At 52.8% G+C, this 18,691-nt stretch overlaps 1 protein-coding gene across 5 annotated transcripts in view; it reads right to left on the reverse strand.

Moving 5' to 3' along the window:
• The window catches only part of EDA (ectodysplasin A), an 82,260-nt gene extending 69,752 nt beyond the window's left edge, over positions 1–12,508 (reverse strand). For all 5 annotated transcript variants that reach the window (XM_051630372.1, XM_051630371.1, XM_051630373.1 and 2 more), the window contains exon 1: positions 12,134–12,508. In XM_051630372.1, the coding sequence (XP_051486332.1) occupies positions 12,134–12,412 (279 nt within the window). In that variant the 5' untranslated portion in view covers positions 12,413–12,508. The remainder of the gene's footprint in view (positions 1–12,133) is intronic.
• Positions 12,509–18,691: the final 6,183 nt, after the last annotated feature.

Here is an 18,691-nt window from a genome sequence, read left to right on the forward strand (position 1 = left end):
TGGCTTTTGGGGTGACACTGCCACAGTCCCCCCCCAGCACACGTCCCCACAGAACGGGCTGTTCCCCTCCACCCTCCCGCCCTTTCCAAACTCCATCTTTTAGTGGCCAAAACAAATGTTTACTCTGAGTTGTTCCTAAAGCCCTGCTTTGCCTGCCTCCAACAGCCTCACGGGCTGCAGTTAAAAAAAAGCATAAAGCAAAAAAAAACCTTTCAATTCCAGTGCTTAAAAACTCTCTTTTATGAACTATCTGACCATACTTGGCCTCGCTCTAATTAACCACCAAACGCCAAGTAAACAAAGAGCAAAAAGGGGTTGTTATCTTGAAGCTGCATCTGCTCCCAAAACCTACAGTGGTGGGTTTTTTTGTTGCTGCTATTGTTGGTGAGGTTTGGGGTTTGTGAGAAAGCCTGTTTCATGATAAGAAAATTGCTGGGTAAATATGTCAGGGAGACCCTCCCTGTCAGCCATCGCCTCGGGGTGTGATTTCTGCTCACGACCTAAAAATTTGTGCTATTTGCCAGATTTCAGATATAGCAAACTTGGATCCCCTGGAAGATACCTGCCGTTGCTTTTGTATGCCAGCAGCAGGAATATTTAACTGCTTGAGTACCTGATCCAGCCAAGCAGCTTGAAGCCACCCAGGACTTTCACTGGGACCTGAAGGGAAGTTTCACTTCACCAACTGGGCCCATTGATTTTCATTACCAGAATGATCATTTATACAATTGGTTTTCCAGTATTTTCAGATATGGGAAGAGAAAGTGGGTTTTGAGTCAGGATGGACTAAGAGCTGAGAAGCTCATGGTTCAGGAGGTGGGGGGGACACCAACCTGGGAATCTCTGGAGGTTTCTTCTGAGCCCAGCACACAACTGTGCTCAGAAGCCCAAAAGTCTTATTTAATGGGAACGAGCTAGTTAATAGTTCAGCCCAAGTCCCCCCTTGAATGCTTTGGTCCAATATTGAGCTACCAAAGGAGAAGAATATGACTTTTTTCCAGCTTGATGTGACCCTCAGCCCTCACCTCGATGGAGGGTTTGCAGCCTGACCCAGTGGCCCTGGGGGGAGGAGGAGCTGTGAGGATGGATGGGAGGGGACAGGGCTTTGCCGAGTGAGGGGACACACTGCCAGGCACAGAGACCCCCAAACTTCTGCACCCCTTCCAAACAGCTCCATTATTCTGCAGAGCAAGAGCAAAGCCAGGCTAGGGAGGAAAGAGCTGACAGCTATTTTGCTGCATTGAGCCTAATTTTCTTTGGCAAATCCAGGCTGTTGTTGGAAACGTGCTCCAGCCGAGCTGAGCCTGCAGGACCCATGCTCTGGATTTAACACTTGCAGCCCTCAACTTCCCAGAGCTTGTCCTGCCCCTTCACCCCAGCACCCCCAGATGGCACATGTGGAACTCACCCAGCCCTGGGATGCAGAGCCTAGAAACTGTCCGGGTTCTCCATCACAAGAAGGACATGGAGTCTGGAGGAGCCACAAAGATGATCAGAGGGAGCAGCTCTGCTCTGGAGCCAGGCTGGGAGAGTTGGGGTGTTCAGCCTGGAGAAGAGAAGGCTCCAGGGAGACCTGAGAGCACCTTCCAGTGCCTGAAGGGGCTCCAGGAAAGCTGGGGAGGGAGAGGACAAGGGCAGGAGAGGAGAGGACAAGGGGGGATAGATGAAAATTGGAAGAGGGAGGTTGAGGTGAAACATGAGGAGGAAATTCTTTGCTGTGAGGGTGGTGAGAGCCTGGCCCAGGTTGCCCAGGGAAGCTGTGGCTGCCCCATCCCTGGCAGTGTTGAAGGGCAGGTTGGATGGGGCTTGGAGCAACCTGGGCTGGTGGGAGGTGTCCCTGCCCATGGCAGGGGGGTTGGACTGGATGATCTTTCAGGTCCCTCCCACCCAAACCAGTCTGATTCCATGATATGGGGTCTCCACAGATTAAAAACACCAGCATCCATGTGAGTACTGAGTATAGAAGCTCTCACCATCCCCTAAGGAAAACCCACCTGATGAGCAACAGGTTTGGCATTTCTCATTGACCCAGTGTCTCACCAGACCTGGAGGCCAAGTGCAGCCCAGCAAGTTCTGTGCTGAGACTCCACAGGTTCAGCTACAGCACTTTTCCTGCACCCATTCCCTTCTCTGACCATGAACCAGACTTCAGCACCACTACTGCTGAAGAACGACTCTGAATCCTTCCACCTGTCCCATCAGTAAAAGCAATGACCTGCTGCAGAGCCCAGCTGTGGCTTCCTTAATCTGCTAAAGCCAAATGAGAGAAAACTAATTCATGAAGACATGCACAGGTGTAATGACCTAGAAGAAAAGCAGGCAGAAGGCATTTGTGTGTCTTCTTTCAAAGGGGGAAGGTCTCCCTCCTCCCATGAGCTTTGCTACCCAAACACCTTGTTTACTGCTCAGCAGTGAGTCCCTGGGATGTTCAGCTCTCCTCAGGCAGGTGGTTCACCAGCAGCCCCTGTCCAGGAACACCCCAGGATGTTCATCCCTCACTTGAAACAAGTTCAGGTATCTCCATTTTTCCCTAGCAGTTATGGCAGCAGTGGGATTTAACCTCCCTGGGGAGATCTGGAGTGTCCAGCCCCTCTCACTGCAGCAGCATCCTGCATCCTAAAGCCTGTCCCTGCAACATCCACAACATCTTCCTGCAGAACTGCTGCATGATCTCAGGCACATGAGCCCTGGCATGGAAAACTCCTTTCCCCCTCCATTTACCTGCTCTTTCAAGAGCCCTGAAAACTGCAATGCTGCAAAAATCACCAACTCCTGGATGTGAGCTCGACCCTTTCCTGGGCAGTTGACTCACAGGTTTGGGCTTTTAAATGAAGTTCCACGACCTGCACTAGAAAAGGGGCTTTGGGAAGAGATGTGGATGGGTCAGCAGCCACCAAAGAGGATCAGCAACACGATGATCCCATCATGCTACCAGATGATCCAGGATTAAAGCACAGCATGGCCAGTAACTAAGCTGCATTTTCCTTATCAGCTTATTCTGTTGGACACCACCAGGCTCTGCACACTCTAGGAATCTGTGCACGAGCCATAACCTGAGTGAGAACAACTCTTTTTAACAACACAAGAAATCAGAAAAGGAAACTTCGAGTCAGCAATAAAGATGTTGCTAAAAAGAAGATACAATAACCCTTTAAAATACCTTCAAATTGACATTTCCCAGCACACATACAAGGTCTCCTTTCCAAAGAGAAACCCCCCCCACACACACAATTTCCTCCAGGAGGTACAGACAGGTAACCCAGCTCTGGCAGGGAATGGGCAAGCAGGGCTTCCCCTGCCCCAACCCTTCAGGTCCCTCTGGCAGCCTCTCCCAGCTTCCCAGTAAGAGTTAACCCCACCAGCCCAGCAAGCACCAACAAGCCCACCCATAGCTCAGGGGCAGCCAACCTCCTCCTTTAGTTCATTAGCACTAAAAAGATACTAACAGCTGCAGTCAAAAAACAACCATTTTCTTCACCACAGCCCCATGGCCCAGCAAGCCCTATTTTGACCTGAGTTTTCCACCACAGAGTCTGGTTTACAGAAAAGCATGAGAATTCAAGCTTTCCAGGCAGAAATGCCACCCCCCCTACCTCCTGCAGCCTCAGGCTTCTTAAATCCTGAGGAGACACCAGGTGAATTGCAGAACAGCAGCACCCTGCAAGGGCAGGGTAAAAGGAACACAGAAAACAAACCCACTCATGTTTGAATCTGAACTGTTTACCCCTCTGAGCAGCACAGCAGAGCAGCACAGCAGAGCAGCAACAGGTCCAGCCATCAGCTTGCAGTGATTTCTCCTATTTTCCTATCCCGTGGGAAAATACAAAAATGTGCTGGTTAAGGTTAACAGTAGCTCAAGCACCTTCTTTGCAAGGTTGAAGGAAATAATTGCTCCAGAATTATTTCCTGCATTAATTTCACCAAGCCCAGCACAGGGAGAAGATGGGAAGGATCAGGCCAAGTCTGTTTAGGCCATTAGAGCCCTCTCTGCACTTCCCTGGGAAAAGCTGCTGCTGCCTCATGAATGGGAAAACAACAGGAAGAATTCAACTATTTTATTTTTTTTTTACCTCTGCTGGACAAGTTAAGCTGCATTTATGTCTTCTCACCCCTAAAGCTAATCAGGTACTTGCTGTATTTCTGATCCTGGGGGACAGGGAGGCTCTTGCCCTCGGCCACCTCCTGCTCGGATGAGGTGGAAGAGGGAATTGTCAACACTGAAGTCATTTGAAGTGAGAAATGGAAAAAGAAGAAGGACCAAGACAACAAACAGCTGATGAAGCAGCACGATGAGGAGCAGCAGCACCCAGCTTAATGATGAAGCAGCAACCAGGAAAGCCATGAGACATCCCAGAGCAGGGCCAGGAGCGTGGGTGCTGGTCTGAACGCGGAGCCGGAGCCATCCCGGCTGTGGCTCAGCCCTGGCCACGGTGGAGACCACAACATCCTGCCCCCCAGCTCCTTCACCCAAGCCTAAGGTACAATCACAGGGCTCCTACATGCTCCCAGGTGGATTTTCCTACAAGGGCTGGCTGAAGACACCTTCTCACCATCTTCCCCACTCCACCTTGTTACCTCCCTTGTAAAGGCAGCCAGACAAAGGCTGCACAGAGGGACAGGGCTGCACCAGCTCCCACTGCCACCAGGCATGGGGGACTGCACCCTCTTTGTCACCAAGGGGCTGCTGAGATTCTGGGAACTCCTGGGACACTGTGTCTACTGGAAACGTGGAAAAAACAGGAGAGACAAAGAGGGTCTGATCTTGCAAAGCCAGACATGCCATCACTTCTGTGCCTGGCTGCATCTCTGTGCTCGCCCAAACGTAGCCCATGGCTGGGCTCAAGGAGAGGCAGCTCTGCCAGGACTGGTCAGGAGGACAAGCCTTCCCCAGGCCTTCCTCCTCCTCCTCACCTCTCCTGGAACCAGCCAGCAGCTGCAGCCACCACATCCAAGTCCTGCTGCACCATCATGCCATGCAGTGCTGCTGCTCCAAGGCCAGGCAACAACGTGCCACGATACAACCCCACGGCCACACCACGTTGAGCAAAGCCCACCAGAGCAAAGCCCTGCCCTGCATCTCCATGCCACACGCTGCCTGCTGCTGCAAGGCCATGCCATACAACACCATGCCACACAAAGCCCACTGCTGCAAAGCCAAGCCTGCCACTGCCACCCCACACCTTCCTCAACGCACTTGGGTCTCCTGGAGGAGCCCAACCAAGACGCCAGCGCCGGAGGACGGGGCTGAGCTCTGCAGGGTCTCGTTCCTCCCCAGCCCAGGCAGCCAGCAGGCACAGCACACACAGCTAAATGGCTTGCAGACTTCCACAGCACTTCAAGCTGCTGCTCCCTGCTCCTCCTGAGCCCCCTCCGAGGAACTAGGGATCCAACGGGCAGCAGGAGCCACAGCCGAGGTGCAGTTTCAGCAGGAGGACACTGGCACTTGCTGTTCAGAAGACATCACAGGGCTGGCATCTCACCAGTGCCATGGTGCATATTTACTACTTTGCACTTACAACAGCATTTCATTTGGGCTTATGGAACGAGCTCATTTTAACATCCACCCATCTGCGAGTAATTATTGCTGTTGTAGTAGCAGCCAGGTCCAACTGGCATCAGCACCAGCAGCATACAAAAACAGCATTTCCCCAAGAGTTTAACAAGAGAGCACTTAGGACTGCAGCACACTGAAGTGGAGGCAAGGGTTTTATTTTCCCCTCCTATAAAGGCCATTAACTATGTTAAAATTGCATGCAAATCGTGCTGTAATTTCATATTTGAGCACAATGGATTCTGACAGCTTACACATCTTCAGAGCCACGCTTACCCCTTGCTCACTGCACGGGGTTTACTCTGTGCTTTACACTCACAATAAACCCCTCAGCCTCTTGCACAGGGGTTTACCTTTCACAGCCAGATGCCTCTAAAAATAACATTCTCCTGAAGTGTTGAAAGATATTAAAATATCAAGTCATTAACATATAATAAGACTGGAATGAGAGCTTTGCATGCTCCGGAGCTCGCAGGGTTTGGCTTCCAGTCAAGAAAAATATATTGGATTAGTATGAGAGCAAAATGAGGGTAATGTGCAGTTTAATTAGTATTACAAGATACTACATGTGTATGGGAGAGCAAGGAAGATTTACAGTATTATGTGGTAAGAAAAGGTTAGAATAATAATGGTTTGATAAAGCACTATGTACTATGAGGTTAAGTGAAAGATAACTTTGGAATGCCACTGAGTGTTCTTAAAAACACAGGTTTGAGTGTTTGCCAGTTAATTCATCTCAGAATTGTGGAAAAACCCTGCAACTCTGGTCACGTGTCACTCAAACCCTTTCTTTGGCAACAACAACCTTCTCCATCAAGGAACTCAACAAACGCTGATAAAACATCCCGAGTCCTCGCACGAAGTTGCAGCATTTACCCTTTGTGGAATGAGCTCCAGAAAATTAAAGCTCCAGAAAATTAAAGCTCCAGAAAATTAAAGCTCCAGAAAATTAAAGCTCCAGAAAATTAAAGCTCCAGAAAATTAAAGCTCCAGAAAATTAAAGCTCCAGAAAATTAAAGCTCCAGAAAATTAAAGCTCCAGAAAATTAAAGCTCCAGAAAATTAAAGCTCCAGAAAATACACCAGCAAGCTGAGCTGCAGAAGGGGAGGAGGGGGCAGAGCCCACCACAAGACATCTGCTCCTCTGTGAGCTGAAGCTGTTCCTCCTCTCCTTCCCACACATCCCTGGGTCCTTTCACACTTGTCCCCACTAGCCACAGAGCCAGGTGGCCAGAGAGAACCTGCCTGGTGCTGACACAAGCTTTGAGCCAGCAGGTGCAATATACAGTTATTATTTTCCAACTGCTTCTTCTCTCCTAGAGGCAAGATTTTTGGTTTTTAACCGGTTTGCCAACCTTGCCAGCATCCCCAGCACCTTCAGGGCTCCCCAGGCAAGATGTACCCACAGCCAACCTGTGCTTGGAAACCCCAGAGCTGTGGCTATTTTTTTTTTTTTTCCCCTCACTGACCACTTCCCCCTTTCCAAAGCAAATTCCTAAACTCCAGCCCTGGCAGCTGAACAGCTCGGGAGTGGTGCCATCCCACCACAGACACCACAGTGTCCATCTCACTTGCGTGGCGTAAGGAGGCAGAACGCAACGTACCCAACCAGCACCATAAAGATCATAGAGTCATAGAACAGAATCACCAAAGGGTTTGGGTTGGGAAAGACCTTCAAGATCATCTGGATCCAACCCCCTGCATGGGCAGGGACACCTCCCACCAGCCCAGGCTGCTCCAAGCCCCATCCAACCTGCCCTTCAACACTGCCAGGGATGGGGCAGCCACAGCTTCCCTGGGCAACCTGGGCCAGGCTCTCACCCTCACAGTGAATAACTTTATCTTAAGATCTCACCTAAATCACCCCTCTTCGATCTTAAAACTGTTCCCCCTCACCCTCTCCCTCCCTGCCCTTGTCCCAAGCCCCTCCCCAGCTTTCCTGTAGCCCCTCCAGGCACTGACACTGAGCAGAAGGTGTCCAGCAGAAGGAGTCCAACCCTCCGCACACGCACGGCTGCACCTCGAGCCCCTCGGGCACCGGGTATGTTTCCCAATTATCCCGGCACCCCGGGCAGCCACCGACACACTGCATCATTTTCTTTTAAGGAGGAGGAGTTGGTGGACGTGTGCCAAGGTTTGAACAGGATATTTGCAGGCATGGGAGCTGAAATATGTTTTCTATTTGCCATCAGGCCGCCCCGCCGCAGCCCCTTCTCCCCGTCGCAGACCCCAAACCTCCGGTAGCCTCAGGAATTTTCTCCCCTCTGTCAAGGGATGTGGGTGAAGGTTACCAGAGCCCCGAGAGCCAGACAGCAAGCTGCTGTCTGCCCTTATTGCCCTCTGAGAGCTTTTCTCAGCTACAACCAAGACAGCCAAAAGTGTAATTTGAGGGAAAACCTGTCACAAAACTCATCCCTCAACACCGTATTTCCTTATGCTCCGTGGCCCACCTGGAGTTTTTCAAGGTGGGAAGCCACGAAACCCCAAAGCACGAGCCCTGAGTAGGTGTCTCAGGGTTTGTGCAGAGGCTGTTCTCAGAGGAGGCAGACACTGGAGGAGCATTTCCAGCAAGACCTTCTCGCTCCCAGCTTTCAGCACGCTGTCGGCTTCCAGCTCATCCCTGATCCATCACGCGCCGTCGGCGCAGCCTCCCAGCTCGGGATGCAGGAACAAGGGCTGCGGATGAGCTCGAGTTGTGCTCAGGGAAGAAAGAAGGCTCCAAAGAAGCTTTAAGGCCTTTCAGACCCTTTGACAGCACGTTGTGCAAATCTGAATGGCAGCCTGTGCTCTGGGGCTGGAATTGAGAAGAAAGGGCAAAATAATGATTGCACATTAACGAGGCAAAAGACACCAAGTAGGTACCTGGTCATGATTCCTTACTTGTGGTCTCAACCCTTGAGTGGCAGAGGGCGGACAAGAGACTAAGTGTGAAAGACAAGGTGATGTCTATCTGTCCTCTACGTCCCATGGCCAGTGACACAACCTGCCACAACACTTCTCCAGATGAAACCACCCAAATAATTCACCAGGAATTACAGAGCTGCATCATCCTGACCAGAAACAGAGAAAAACTAGATAGTATTCCCTAAATCCTTCCCTGCCTCCCCCTCAAGTGAAGCCAGTTACTCATCTTCCCTGAATATAACAAAAAAGCACAGAGCAAGTTGCACGCTCTGAGTGTTTTTATATGTGACTAAAAGCAAAATACTATAGGAATAAATCTTAGGGGCAAAGTAATTTCCTTATCAAGTGAGCAAGCAGGATTTAGAAGGCAGATATCAATTAACAGGGTTGGATACTGCCTAATGACTGCTGGGACAGGAGGACTCTGCTAGTTCAGGAGATGGAGGGATACAGGTGGGAAAGGGAAGAACACCAAGTAAAAGACCAACATGTTGCCTGGGTGGAATAGAAAATACCAGCAGGAAAGCAATGATATTGTCAGGAATGCTGATGGAAGAGCTACTAAAAAGCGGGTATGTCCCTCATGAAAAAGGGCATGAGGTGGAGATCTATGAGATGGACACCTTTGGTGCTGATGGAGGTAAATGCTGGCAACCAAATTCCCGCTCAGCACATTTTTCTGGATGACTCAGCAGCCCCCCCAGCCCTGAGGAGCAGACAGACCCCCCTGGCCAGTCCCAACTGCCTCCACAGCCAGTTTGATCTGACAGATCTGATGGATATTTGATCTTCTTCCAAGAGGCAAACTTAGGCAACCTCTCAGCCCATCTCAAGACACTCAGGAGGTCACACACTTCACCCGCTGCTTGCGAAAAACAAGGTTTTTTTTCAGAAATGTGGTACAACAAGGACTTGCTCAGGGAAAAAGCAGAGAAATGATGCTCCATGAGGCTCAATTATTACAGGAATGATTTGACAACAAAGCAGGATCTAGTTCAGTCACACACTATTTTCATGAGCAGTAGGTAGAACCCCCCGCTGCCTGTTCTGCTCGAGCGGGGTCATCGGCAAAACGCTAACGAACACACCAACAAAGTCACTTTTCCACAGCACATCCACCCCGAGGGATTATTTTGGTTTTATAACATCAGTGGAGGCTGAGCATAACCCCCCGCTCCCCAGATCCGCTCTCACACCTCAGATGGACAGCAAAGGATGAATTAAAACAGCATTAACAAACTTTTCATCTCCAGGCCAAAGCGGTGATGCAACCACCCCGCAGCTTCTGGGACAAAGATGTGAACTACAATGCCTCAACCTTTGCCATGAAAAGTTGCCCTTGTGTCTCAAATGAGTTACACATTTGAATACCCTGTCAGACAGGGGAGCGGGGTGTTACCGAGCTGCCAAATCTCACTCCTGTCATGAGGTCATTTCTGGCCCGTGGCCAGGAGAGGTTTCTGCCAAAAGCACAGCGCTGACCATCGCTCCCCGTCCTCCCCCCTGCTCTGCCCCTCCTGCCTCAGGTCAGGAAGGGGAATAAGGAAAAGAAAGGGTCAGGGAAGGGAATATATTTTTTTGATTGTTTTTAAATCAGCTGGTATCATCACAACACTGACACTACTTTGCAGAGCTGAAGAGAGAGGAAGGGCTGGCAGCTCCACCTTTATGGGGATGCTGGACTCCCCTGACGTGCCCTGACTGGCTGCAGGTCCCTGGGACAGAGATGCCACTGATTGCACCTCTTGGAACAATTATTTCCTAATTTCTGCTTCATTTCTGCACACATCTGGCTCCTGACACACATGCACAGGACCCCACTTCGGACTTACCAGCTCCAGGTTGGAAAGCAGCTGGGAACCCCAAGCACAGCCCCAAGGTTCTAACATTGCCGAGGATGGCTTTTTTTAACGAGGCTGTTTGCAAACACCTCGTTTCGCCCCTTCAGTCCCAGGAGGGACCTACATCCACAGCACCCCAAGACGCAGAGGTGGCTGGTTTTAGCTGCAAGCAGGAGAGCAGCACTACCACAAACAACACGAACGACACGTCGCCACAGCCCCAGCAGCCGGGCTGCACGCTGCCCGGGGAGCTCAGCACCTCCTGTGCCCTCACCACAGGGAAACTTTCCCTCCCAACCAACTGCTTCAATATGTCCGTAAGAATTTTTCATCTGAAGCCTGACAGGCCAGATGTAAAAGAAAGAAAGAAAGAGTTAGCATTACCTTATCTGGAGTATGTCAGCTGGAGCGAGCGCCGCTTGGATCTCCGTACGCATCCAGAGACAAATTATCTAACGCTGTAATTTATGAATGCCTCAGCTATTTACCCTGGTATTTCATTATACATTGGCTGGGAAGAAGAGCTCGAAAGACTAAACAGATCCAGCACGATAACACGAAAGGAACTTCAGCCACATGCTATTACAAGACAACCTAAGAATTCCAACGCCACCACATCGAGCTGCTCCAACTCCCTTCACGCTGACACCATCTCAGCACCCAAGGGAAAACCAAACCAAACCAAACGGCGGCCGGCGAGGAAGGGCTCTCCCCGCTCCACCGCCGCCTCACACGCCGGGAAGCTGCGGGACCCAAATACCACCCCCCGGAAGGCGGGAGCCCGGCTTTCCCGGGAGCAGCCCAGGCCGGCGCAGCCGAGCGGCTGCCAAGTCAGAGGAAGAGCTTCCAAACTCGCAGCTTTATCAGAGCTATTTTTGTTCTCCCCCCCCCCCCCCCCCCCCTCCCCTTGCCCTGTGCGTTGATAACCAGCAAAGGGAAACGCTGCGGGGCAGGGCTGCGTGTCCCCGGGACCCCGCCCCGGCACCTTTTGGGGAAGCGGGTCATCCGCTTGCGGGGCTCCAAGGGGTGGAAAGCCCATCCCTCCAGCTTACCCTGCTCGCCGCGAGCTTTCGTGCCTGGAAAAAATGAGCTAAGTTTGCGAGCGGAGGCCCCAGCTCCGCTGCTGCTCTCCCAGAGGCTCCCGGCACAGACAAACCCCCGCGGGCACCGCCGCTCCCGGCGGCTCCGCACACCGGGCAGCAACACCGGGAGCTGGAAACCAACCCGCTCGCAGGGCTCGGGCTGGGCAGGGAGGCAGGCTCGGACACCGAAACACCGATACATCTCCTTTCAGGGCGGGGGGGGAATAATTTAAAGCAACAAAACCGCAGCAGGAGGAGAGAGGCGAGAACGCGGGGGGGGGGCAGCAGCGGGATTCCCACCGGGCAGCGGGATTCCAGCGGAGCCCCGTCCCGCTGCGGCGTGGGGAGGGGGGGATACGGGACCCCCGCCCGGGGCTGCTCTGTCGGGAGCGGGGCTGTCGCGACAGGGCAGCGGCAGGTGGAGCGCGGGCGGCCCCGTCACGCCAAGGGAACCGAGGTCGCCGCCAATTTCACTCCCGCCAGCGCCAGTTCGGGGCTTTTTCTGTTTGTTTGTTCCCCCCCCCCCCCCTTTCCCTACATAAACACAAGCCAGGAGCGCTGCCGGGTTTGGTTTTTCTCTTTAAAAAAGCGCCGAGGGCAGCGGGCCCGGCCCCGCACCGGCGGGGCGAGGAGGAAGGGACGGAACCCGCACAACGCCGGGGACCCCCGGGAGGGTGCGCGGGGCTCCGTGACAAGTGCCAACCCCTCCCCCCCCCCCCCGGGCCGCGACCCCCGCCGCCCCCCGGCCGGACCCACCTGCTGGCGCCGCTCCCCGCCCTCGGGGGGCCGCTGCGGGCGCCCGGCGGCCGGGGAGCCCGGGGCTGCCGCCGTCCCGTCCCGGCGCGGCGGGGCTGCGGGCTGCGGGCCGCGGTCCCGGCGGAGCTCGGAGCGCAGCTCCAGGTAACAGCCCAGCGTCAGGACGTGCAGCGCCAGCGACAGCGCGAAGAAGCCCAGGAACAGCCGCCAGCTCCCGCCGCCGCCGCAGGCGCAGCCACCGCGGGGCGCAGCCGCCTCCCCCCTGCGCTCCGCGCCCATGGCCCGGCGGTGCGGGACGGTGCGGAGCGGCCGGGCGCTGAGCCGCTACTGCTCCATGCTCGGCCGAGCCCAGCGCCGCGGGGCTGCGCGGCCGGGGCCGCCTCAGCGCCCCGCCAGCGGGAGGGGCTCCGTGCGGGGCGGGGCCGCGGGGCGGGGAGGGCTGGGACCGCCCCGCTGCGGGATGGGCTGCGGGATGGGCTGAGGGATGGGCTGAGTGATGGGGCTGAGGGAGTGCGGGATGGGGCTGCGGGATGGGCTGCGGGATGGGCTGCGGGATGGATGGGGCTGCGGGAGGGATGGGGCTGCGGGATGGATGGGGCTGCGGGAGGGATGGGGCTGCGGGATGGGGCTGAGGGAGGGATGGGGCTGAGGGATGGGCTGAAGGATGGGGCTGCGGGATGGGCTGCGGGATGGGCTGAGGGAGTGTGGGATGGGGCTGAGGGATGGGCTGAGGGATGGGGCTGCGGGAGTGCGGGATGGGGCTGAGGGAGTGCGGGATGGGGCTGCAGGAGTGCAGGATGGGGCTGAGGGATGGGGCTGCGGGATGGGGCTGAGGGATGGGCTGAGGGATGGGGCTGAGGGATGGGCTGAGGGATGGGGCTGAGGGATGGGGCTGAGGGATGGGCTGAGGGATGGGCTGAGGGATGGGGCTGAGGGATGGGCTGAGGGAGTGTGGGATGGGGCTGAGGGATGGGTCTGTGGGATTGGGCTGCGGGAGTGCAGGAGGCATGGGATGGGATGGGCAGGATGGGGGTTCAGCCCTGCAGGGGGAACGAGGCTGGGCCAGGGGGTGGGTGGGTGGATGGATGGATGGATGGGTAGGCAAATGGGTGGATGGATATCCACAGATGCAGCAGGACCATGTCACGTCCACAGCTGCCACCACTCCCCTGGGCAGCCTGGATTTCAGAATCAATCATTGCATTGTTTTGGTTGGGAAAGACCTTTAAGGTAATCAAGTCCAACTGTTAACCCAGCACTGCCAAGACCACCACTAACCCGTGTCCCTCAGCACCAGATCTACATGGCTTTGAAATCCCCCCAGGGATAGGGACTCCACCCCTGCCCTGGGCAGCCTGACAACCCTTTTGGGGAAGAGATTTCTCCCAAGATCCAACCTCAGCCTCCCCTGGCACAACCTGAGGCTGTTTCCTCTTGTCCTTTCACTTGTTCCTTGGAGAAGAGACTGACCCCCCTGGCTCCAACCTCCTCTCAGGCAGCTGCAGAGCCAGCAGGTCTCCCCTCACCTCCTTGTCTCCAGGCTGGACACCCCCAGCTCCCTCAGTTGCTCCTGCTCAGACTTGTGCTCCAGACCCTTCTCCAGTTCCACTGCCCTTCCCTGGATGTGCTTCAGCCACTCAATGTCCTTCTTGTGGTGAGGGGCCCAGAACTGTCCCCAGGATGTGAGGTGCTGACCACAGGGGTCGATCCCTGCCCTGGTCCTGCTGGCCACACCAGTGCTGATAGGAGCCAGGATGCTGTAGCCCATTGGGCACACTGGGCACGTTGCTGGCTCATGTTCAGCCCCATCTTTGCTCTTCTCTTTAAGGAAACAGAGCAAACAGTTTGAGAGTGAAGCTGAAAATCATGAGCAGGCTGGGGGGGGGTTGCAGAGCACCGGTTGTACATCAGCATCATGGGGAGCCAGGGGTGGAAACTGTCAGGATGGGCAGTTTCTGCAGCCCCCTTGGGACAGCAAACACCTGAGTGTGGGCACAGCAGGCAAACAGCCTCTGAATGTGTCCCTGCCTGGCAGCTGCACGTGTGACAGGTTCTCTGTGGTGAGCAATCCTAGGAGGATTTCTGAGAGCAGATGCCACAGGCATCCAAAGCTCAGGGCTCAGCAGCCAGACTTGAACTCTGTAGGCACCACTTGGAAGGGGAATGCAGCCCAGCACGGGGCACCCAGCAGGTTTTAGAAGGTTTTAGGGCAACTATTGACACCTTCTGTGGTTTGTTTAAAGGTTGTTCCTGACTGCCAGAGACAGACTGAAAGTGGAAAGCAGCCTGGGCAGAAGCTATCTAGGAAGAAGTGTGGGTTTTGAGAGGTGACCTTCCAGAAAGCAGGCATGAGTAAACCCTGAGGTTGGTTGTATGTCCCTCAGAAAACAAGGAGAGGGGGGAGACATGCAGGGAGCTGCTGGTTCTTTACTGGAATGAGAATAACAGCAACATCTGCTGACCAGCCTGGTGCAGGAGTGAGGTGGGAAGAAAAGCATGAGATCAGCCTGGTCATCTCCAACACAAGAAGGAACACGCTCAGAAAGTATAAATCAGACCAGTCCCTAAAACTGAGGGTAAAAGAATAGTGTGAGCATGTGGGGACAGAGCTGGGAGGACTGCAAGGCCAGGCAGCAAGTGGCCTGGGAGATGAGGAGACATCAACAAGTCTGTCAGTAAACAAGGAGAGGAAAACCAGGTGGTTCTCAGCAAGGAGGAACACGTACAGCTGAAATGGGAGCAAAAGGGAAAGTCTGGGGCTATTTTATCTTTTAAAAACCCCAAGATTCAAGTTTTGCCAGGCAGCTAACACTAGGAACAGGCAGGGCTAGGAAAGGAAAGGTGGGCTAGAGAGAGAAATGAGGATTTTTGCAAATAGCCAGGGCTAATGAGGATGATTTTTAGCCAGATCATTAGGGATTATCACTGGGGATTCAGAGGGTCAGGGAGGGCTTAAAAAGGCTGGATGAGGATTAATAAAATGTTGGGAAATTATTATAGGGGCCACAATACTTGGGGGTGGGATGGGTTGGAGGAGAGCTAACAGGGTTTGTTGAGGGTGACCTTGTCAGGCCAAGCTGACCTCCTTGGTGACCAGCAAAGCTGGCATCTGCTTTATCTCTGGTTCCACCATGCTTTGACATTCCTGCTGTGCCTGGTTCTCTCCTCTGGGTCACAGACAGAGGCCCCAGCCCCTGGGGCTTGCAGGAGCAGATGCAGGAGGATGGCAGGAACTGGCAGCTGAGCAGGGGACACTCCCTAAAGCAGCATTTGCAGTTCAGGGACAGCTGAGAGCCAGGGGAGCAGCACATCAAAAGGGGCTCTGCAAAAGCCTTTGCTGGCTTTATTGCCAGCCAGTGGTTTTACTTGCTAATGAAATAGAGAGCAAGATGAATGAGCTCCTGCACGATGCCTACGTGCCACGGGCTGCAGGGCAGGTGGAGCAGCACAGTGTCAGAAGAGGCAGCAGGGGCTCAGTGGCACTGCCAGCTGCTCCCTGTGCTCCAGATAATGCAGAGCAGAGCATCAGGGCTGGGGCAGTGAGCGTGGAGAGGGAGCCTTGTCATTATCAGCAGAGCTCCAGGAAGGGGAGCTGTGCCCAGCTCTGTCACAGGCTCAGGAGTGCTGGGTGGGACATGAGAGAAGTGCTCCCCTGGGACTCCAGAGCCTGTGTGCCCTGTGGTGCCCAGGAACGTGGCTGGGATGCCTGGGGACGTGCTCTGTGATGTGTCCACCATGCCCACGGATCTGCTCTGGGATGCCCAGGGCTGCTGCACACCTGGAGGCACCTGCTGCTGCTCAGCTCTCAGGGCTGTGCTTGGAGCTTTGGGTGGTCCCTTGCAGGTCTGGGTCCCTTGCAGGTCTGGGTCCCTTGCAGGTCCGGGCTCCTGTGCTCCACCATCTCATGGGTAGGGTGAATTTTCCACGAGGCTGCTCTTTCCAGGAGAAAGCCTTCCAAGTCCTGGAACATCTTGCCTGGGAATTTGTGGGGTCTTCATCCCCCAGTATCTCATAGCTGACAGCCATAAGGAACACTAGAGTTGCTGTACATCCTGCCTTTGGGGAGGAGGATGAACTAGATGACCTTTTTGTAGTCCTTCCTAGGCTTATTTTCTGCATAGTTGTGGTTTTTTTTCTTTAAGTTCTGTGTAATAGTCATGAAATTATATGAGAGTCTCTGTTTTCATTTAAGAAAGAAATGTTGCCCTAATATTTGTGAAGAAAAAACTGGAAGCTTTAACCACTGCCAACCCTAACAACTCAAGAGCAAAAAGCAAATAAAAACAAATGAATTCTCTATACAAAATTCTGTAGTTATTCTAGGGAAATGTATAGTTATTTGAATGTTTAGGGTCCTTACTGGTTTTGATATTCGAGAGCCAAATGATTTAAAAACAACCATGCATTGGCCTACTCAGGCTTACAAAAGCTGAGCTCCGTTTTCAGGAGTAATTTATGTCACTTTTAAGATTGATTTTAGAGGTCAAGGAAGCCCCTAAGTTCCTGAAAGGTTTTATACTGTGTATATTCATCGGGTCTCAAAGTCAGGGCTGTATTGCAAAGATCTTAAGTCCAAGCTGTGTAGCTGGATCAACCAGAAAATAATAATAATAATAATAATAATAATAATAATAATAATAATAATAATAATAATAATAATTTATATAATTATAATATTATAACTTATATATTATAACTATTGTAATAAATATATTATTATTATTATTATTATTATTATTATTATTATTATTGCAACAACAACAACAGTGTTCATAAGAAGTGAGTTCACCATTTCTGCTTGGATTTTATTATAGACATTTACCAAATCCTCTATTTTTGGTATCTCTGCCTCCTCCAGCAGATCATCCTGCAGCCTCCCACCCATTAAAGAAATCACCCTCTGCTGGTGTCATTACTATATAACTAACAAGTGTCATCCCAAGCCTGAGAGAGGTTCCCCACACACTGACAATGGGGCACCAGAGGCCTTGCACCATTTCCTCAGGACTTCATTGTCATGTCTCTTGCTGCCAGCTCCAGACTTTGGCAAGTGAGTGTGGTGGGAACCTCCCTGCCCCAGATGTTTCCTCTCTGAACCATGGGTCCTCTTTCTCTCCTGAATACAACCAGAGCTTTTTTCTCCCCGTCTCCCCATTTTCAGCCCCTTTTACTGCACCATCCCCCATAAACTTGGTTCTAGGGATGAAGAACCTCAAAGGTTTCAGTTGTCCTCTGCATCCCAGCCTGCTGGGCCAGGAGAAGCAGGAGCCAGAGGACAGAGAAGCCTCCTTCTGCTGGGCTGCAGAAAGGGCTGCAGCAATGACAGGGGTTGGGAATGCTTTGGATGGGCTGATCAAAGGCAGGGGCCACAATAGGAAAATAAAGAACAGTTCTTTTTAATCAGAAAATAAAATTAGTTCTTTCACAAGGAAGAGGTCCCCCCACCCAAATTTTGCCTCTTTATATCTCCTAGTTTATTGGGTCCAGCTGCCCCAGCTGCTTTTTTTCTTTTCTTCCTTTTTTTTTTTTTTTTTTTTCCCTCTGAACAATGGAGAGAAATCTAGGAAAAAAGGAAACATTCCAAAAATAAAGGCATTGTTCCCTCCAGCCCACGTAGAGGGACAGAGTCCTCTGGAGGGTGGGCAGAGGCTGAGAGGGAGAAGAGCAAGGCCACAGCCTCTAGTGCCAGGGGACTTTTGATTCCTAAACTGGCTGGTTTTTTTGCAGCATCCCAGGACAAGGAGCCTCCCCATCCAAGCAGGATTTAACCAAATGGGGGAGGAGGACAGTTTAGGAGATCTCCCTTTGTTTTGCCCCGGGTAAAACCCTCTCAGCATAACAGAGGGCACTTGATGGCAGGCCCAAGTGCTGGTTGCTTTGCATATGCAACAGCTCTGGGGGATGTTGTAAAGAAGATTTTAGCCCATTTCCCATTTACGTTTTGGCAACAGCTGTAATATTTGCAGCAGCAAGAGAGTGGATTTTAATATCGGTGACCTAAAAGCTTTGGAATTCCTGACTTTCCTTTGAGGAAAGCTCCACTAAATTGCAGGAAAGCCATCTCCTCTACTGGCTGGGTGATGTTAGCAACAGCACTAACACAGTCAAGTCTCCTGAAACCTGAAGTCATGGCATAGCAACCGAGGGTCCTCTGAGACCTCGTTAAGCCCTGAGGACAAAGGCTCCTGCCTTTTGTGAAGCCTCCCCACCTCCCTGCAATTACTGCTCTTTCTCCTCAGGGAGAGCCGAGATGTTTCACACAATCCTCTTTACTTAGGATCGTCTTTTTCAGCAACTCCCAGCCCTGCCTGGGCAGGAAAGGCAGTTCTTGCTGCCCGGCTGTTCCCAGAGGGTTAGATCATCTTATATTTCACCTCATTGCAAGGGCAACAAGCACTGAGCCATTGCATTCAGGGGGTGCCCCTTCCCTGGCTCTGTCTAGGAGGTTTTCCCTCTCTCAGCCCGTCACTCTCTCCAGTCATCCTGTCCCTCCCCACCTCCCTCCACGAGTTCTTATTCCTGTCATTTAATGACCCTTCCCAGGCTGTTCATCCCTCT

Source organism: Apus apus, chromosome 12, assembly GCF_020740795.1.
Source record: "Apus apus isolate bApuApu2 chromosome 12, bApuApu2.pri.cur, whole genome shotgun sequence".
NCBI lineage: Eukaryota > Metazoa > Chordata > Aves > Apodiformes > Apodidae > Apus > Apus apus.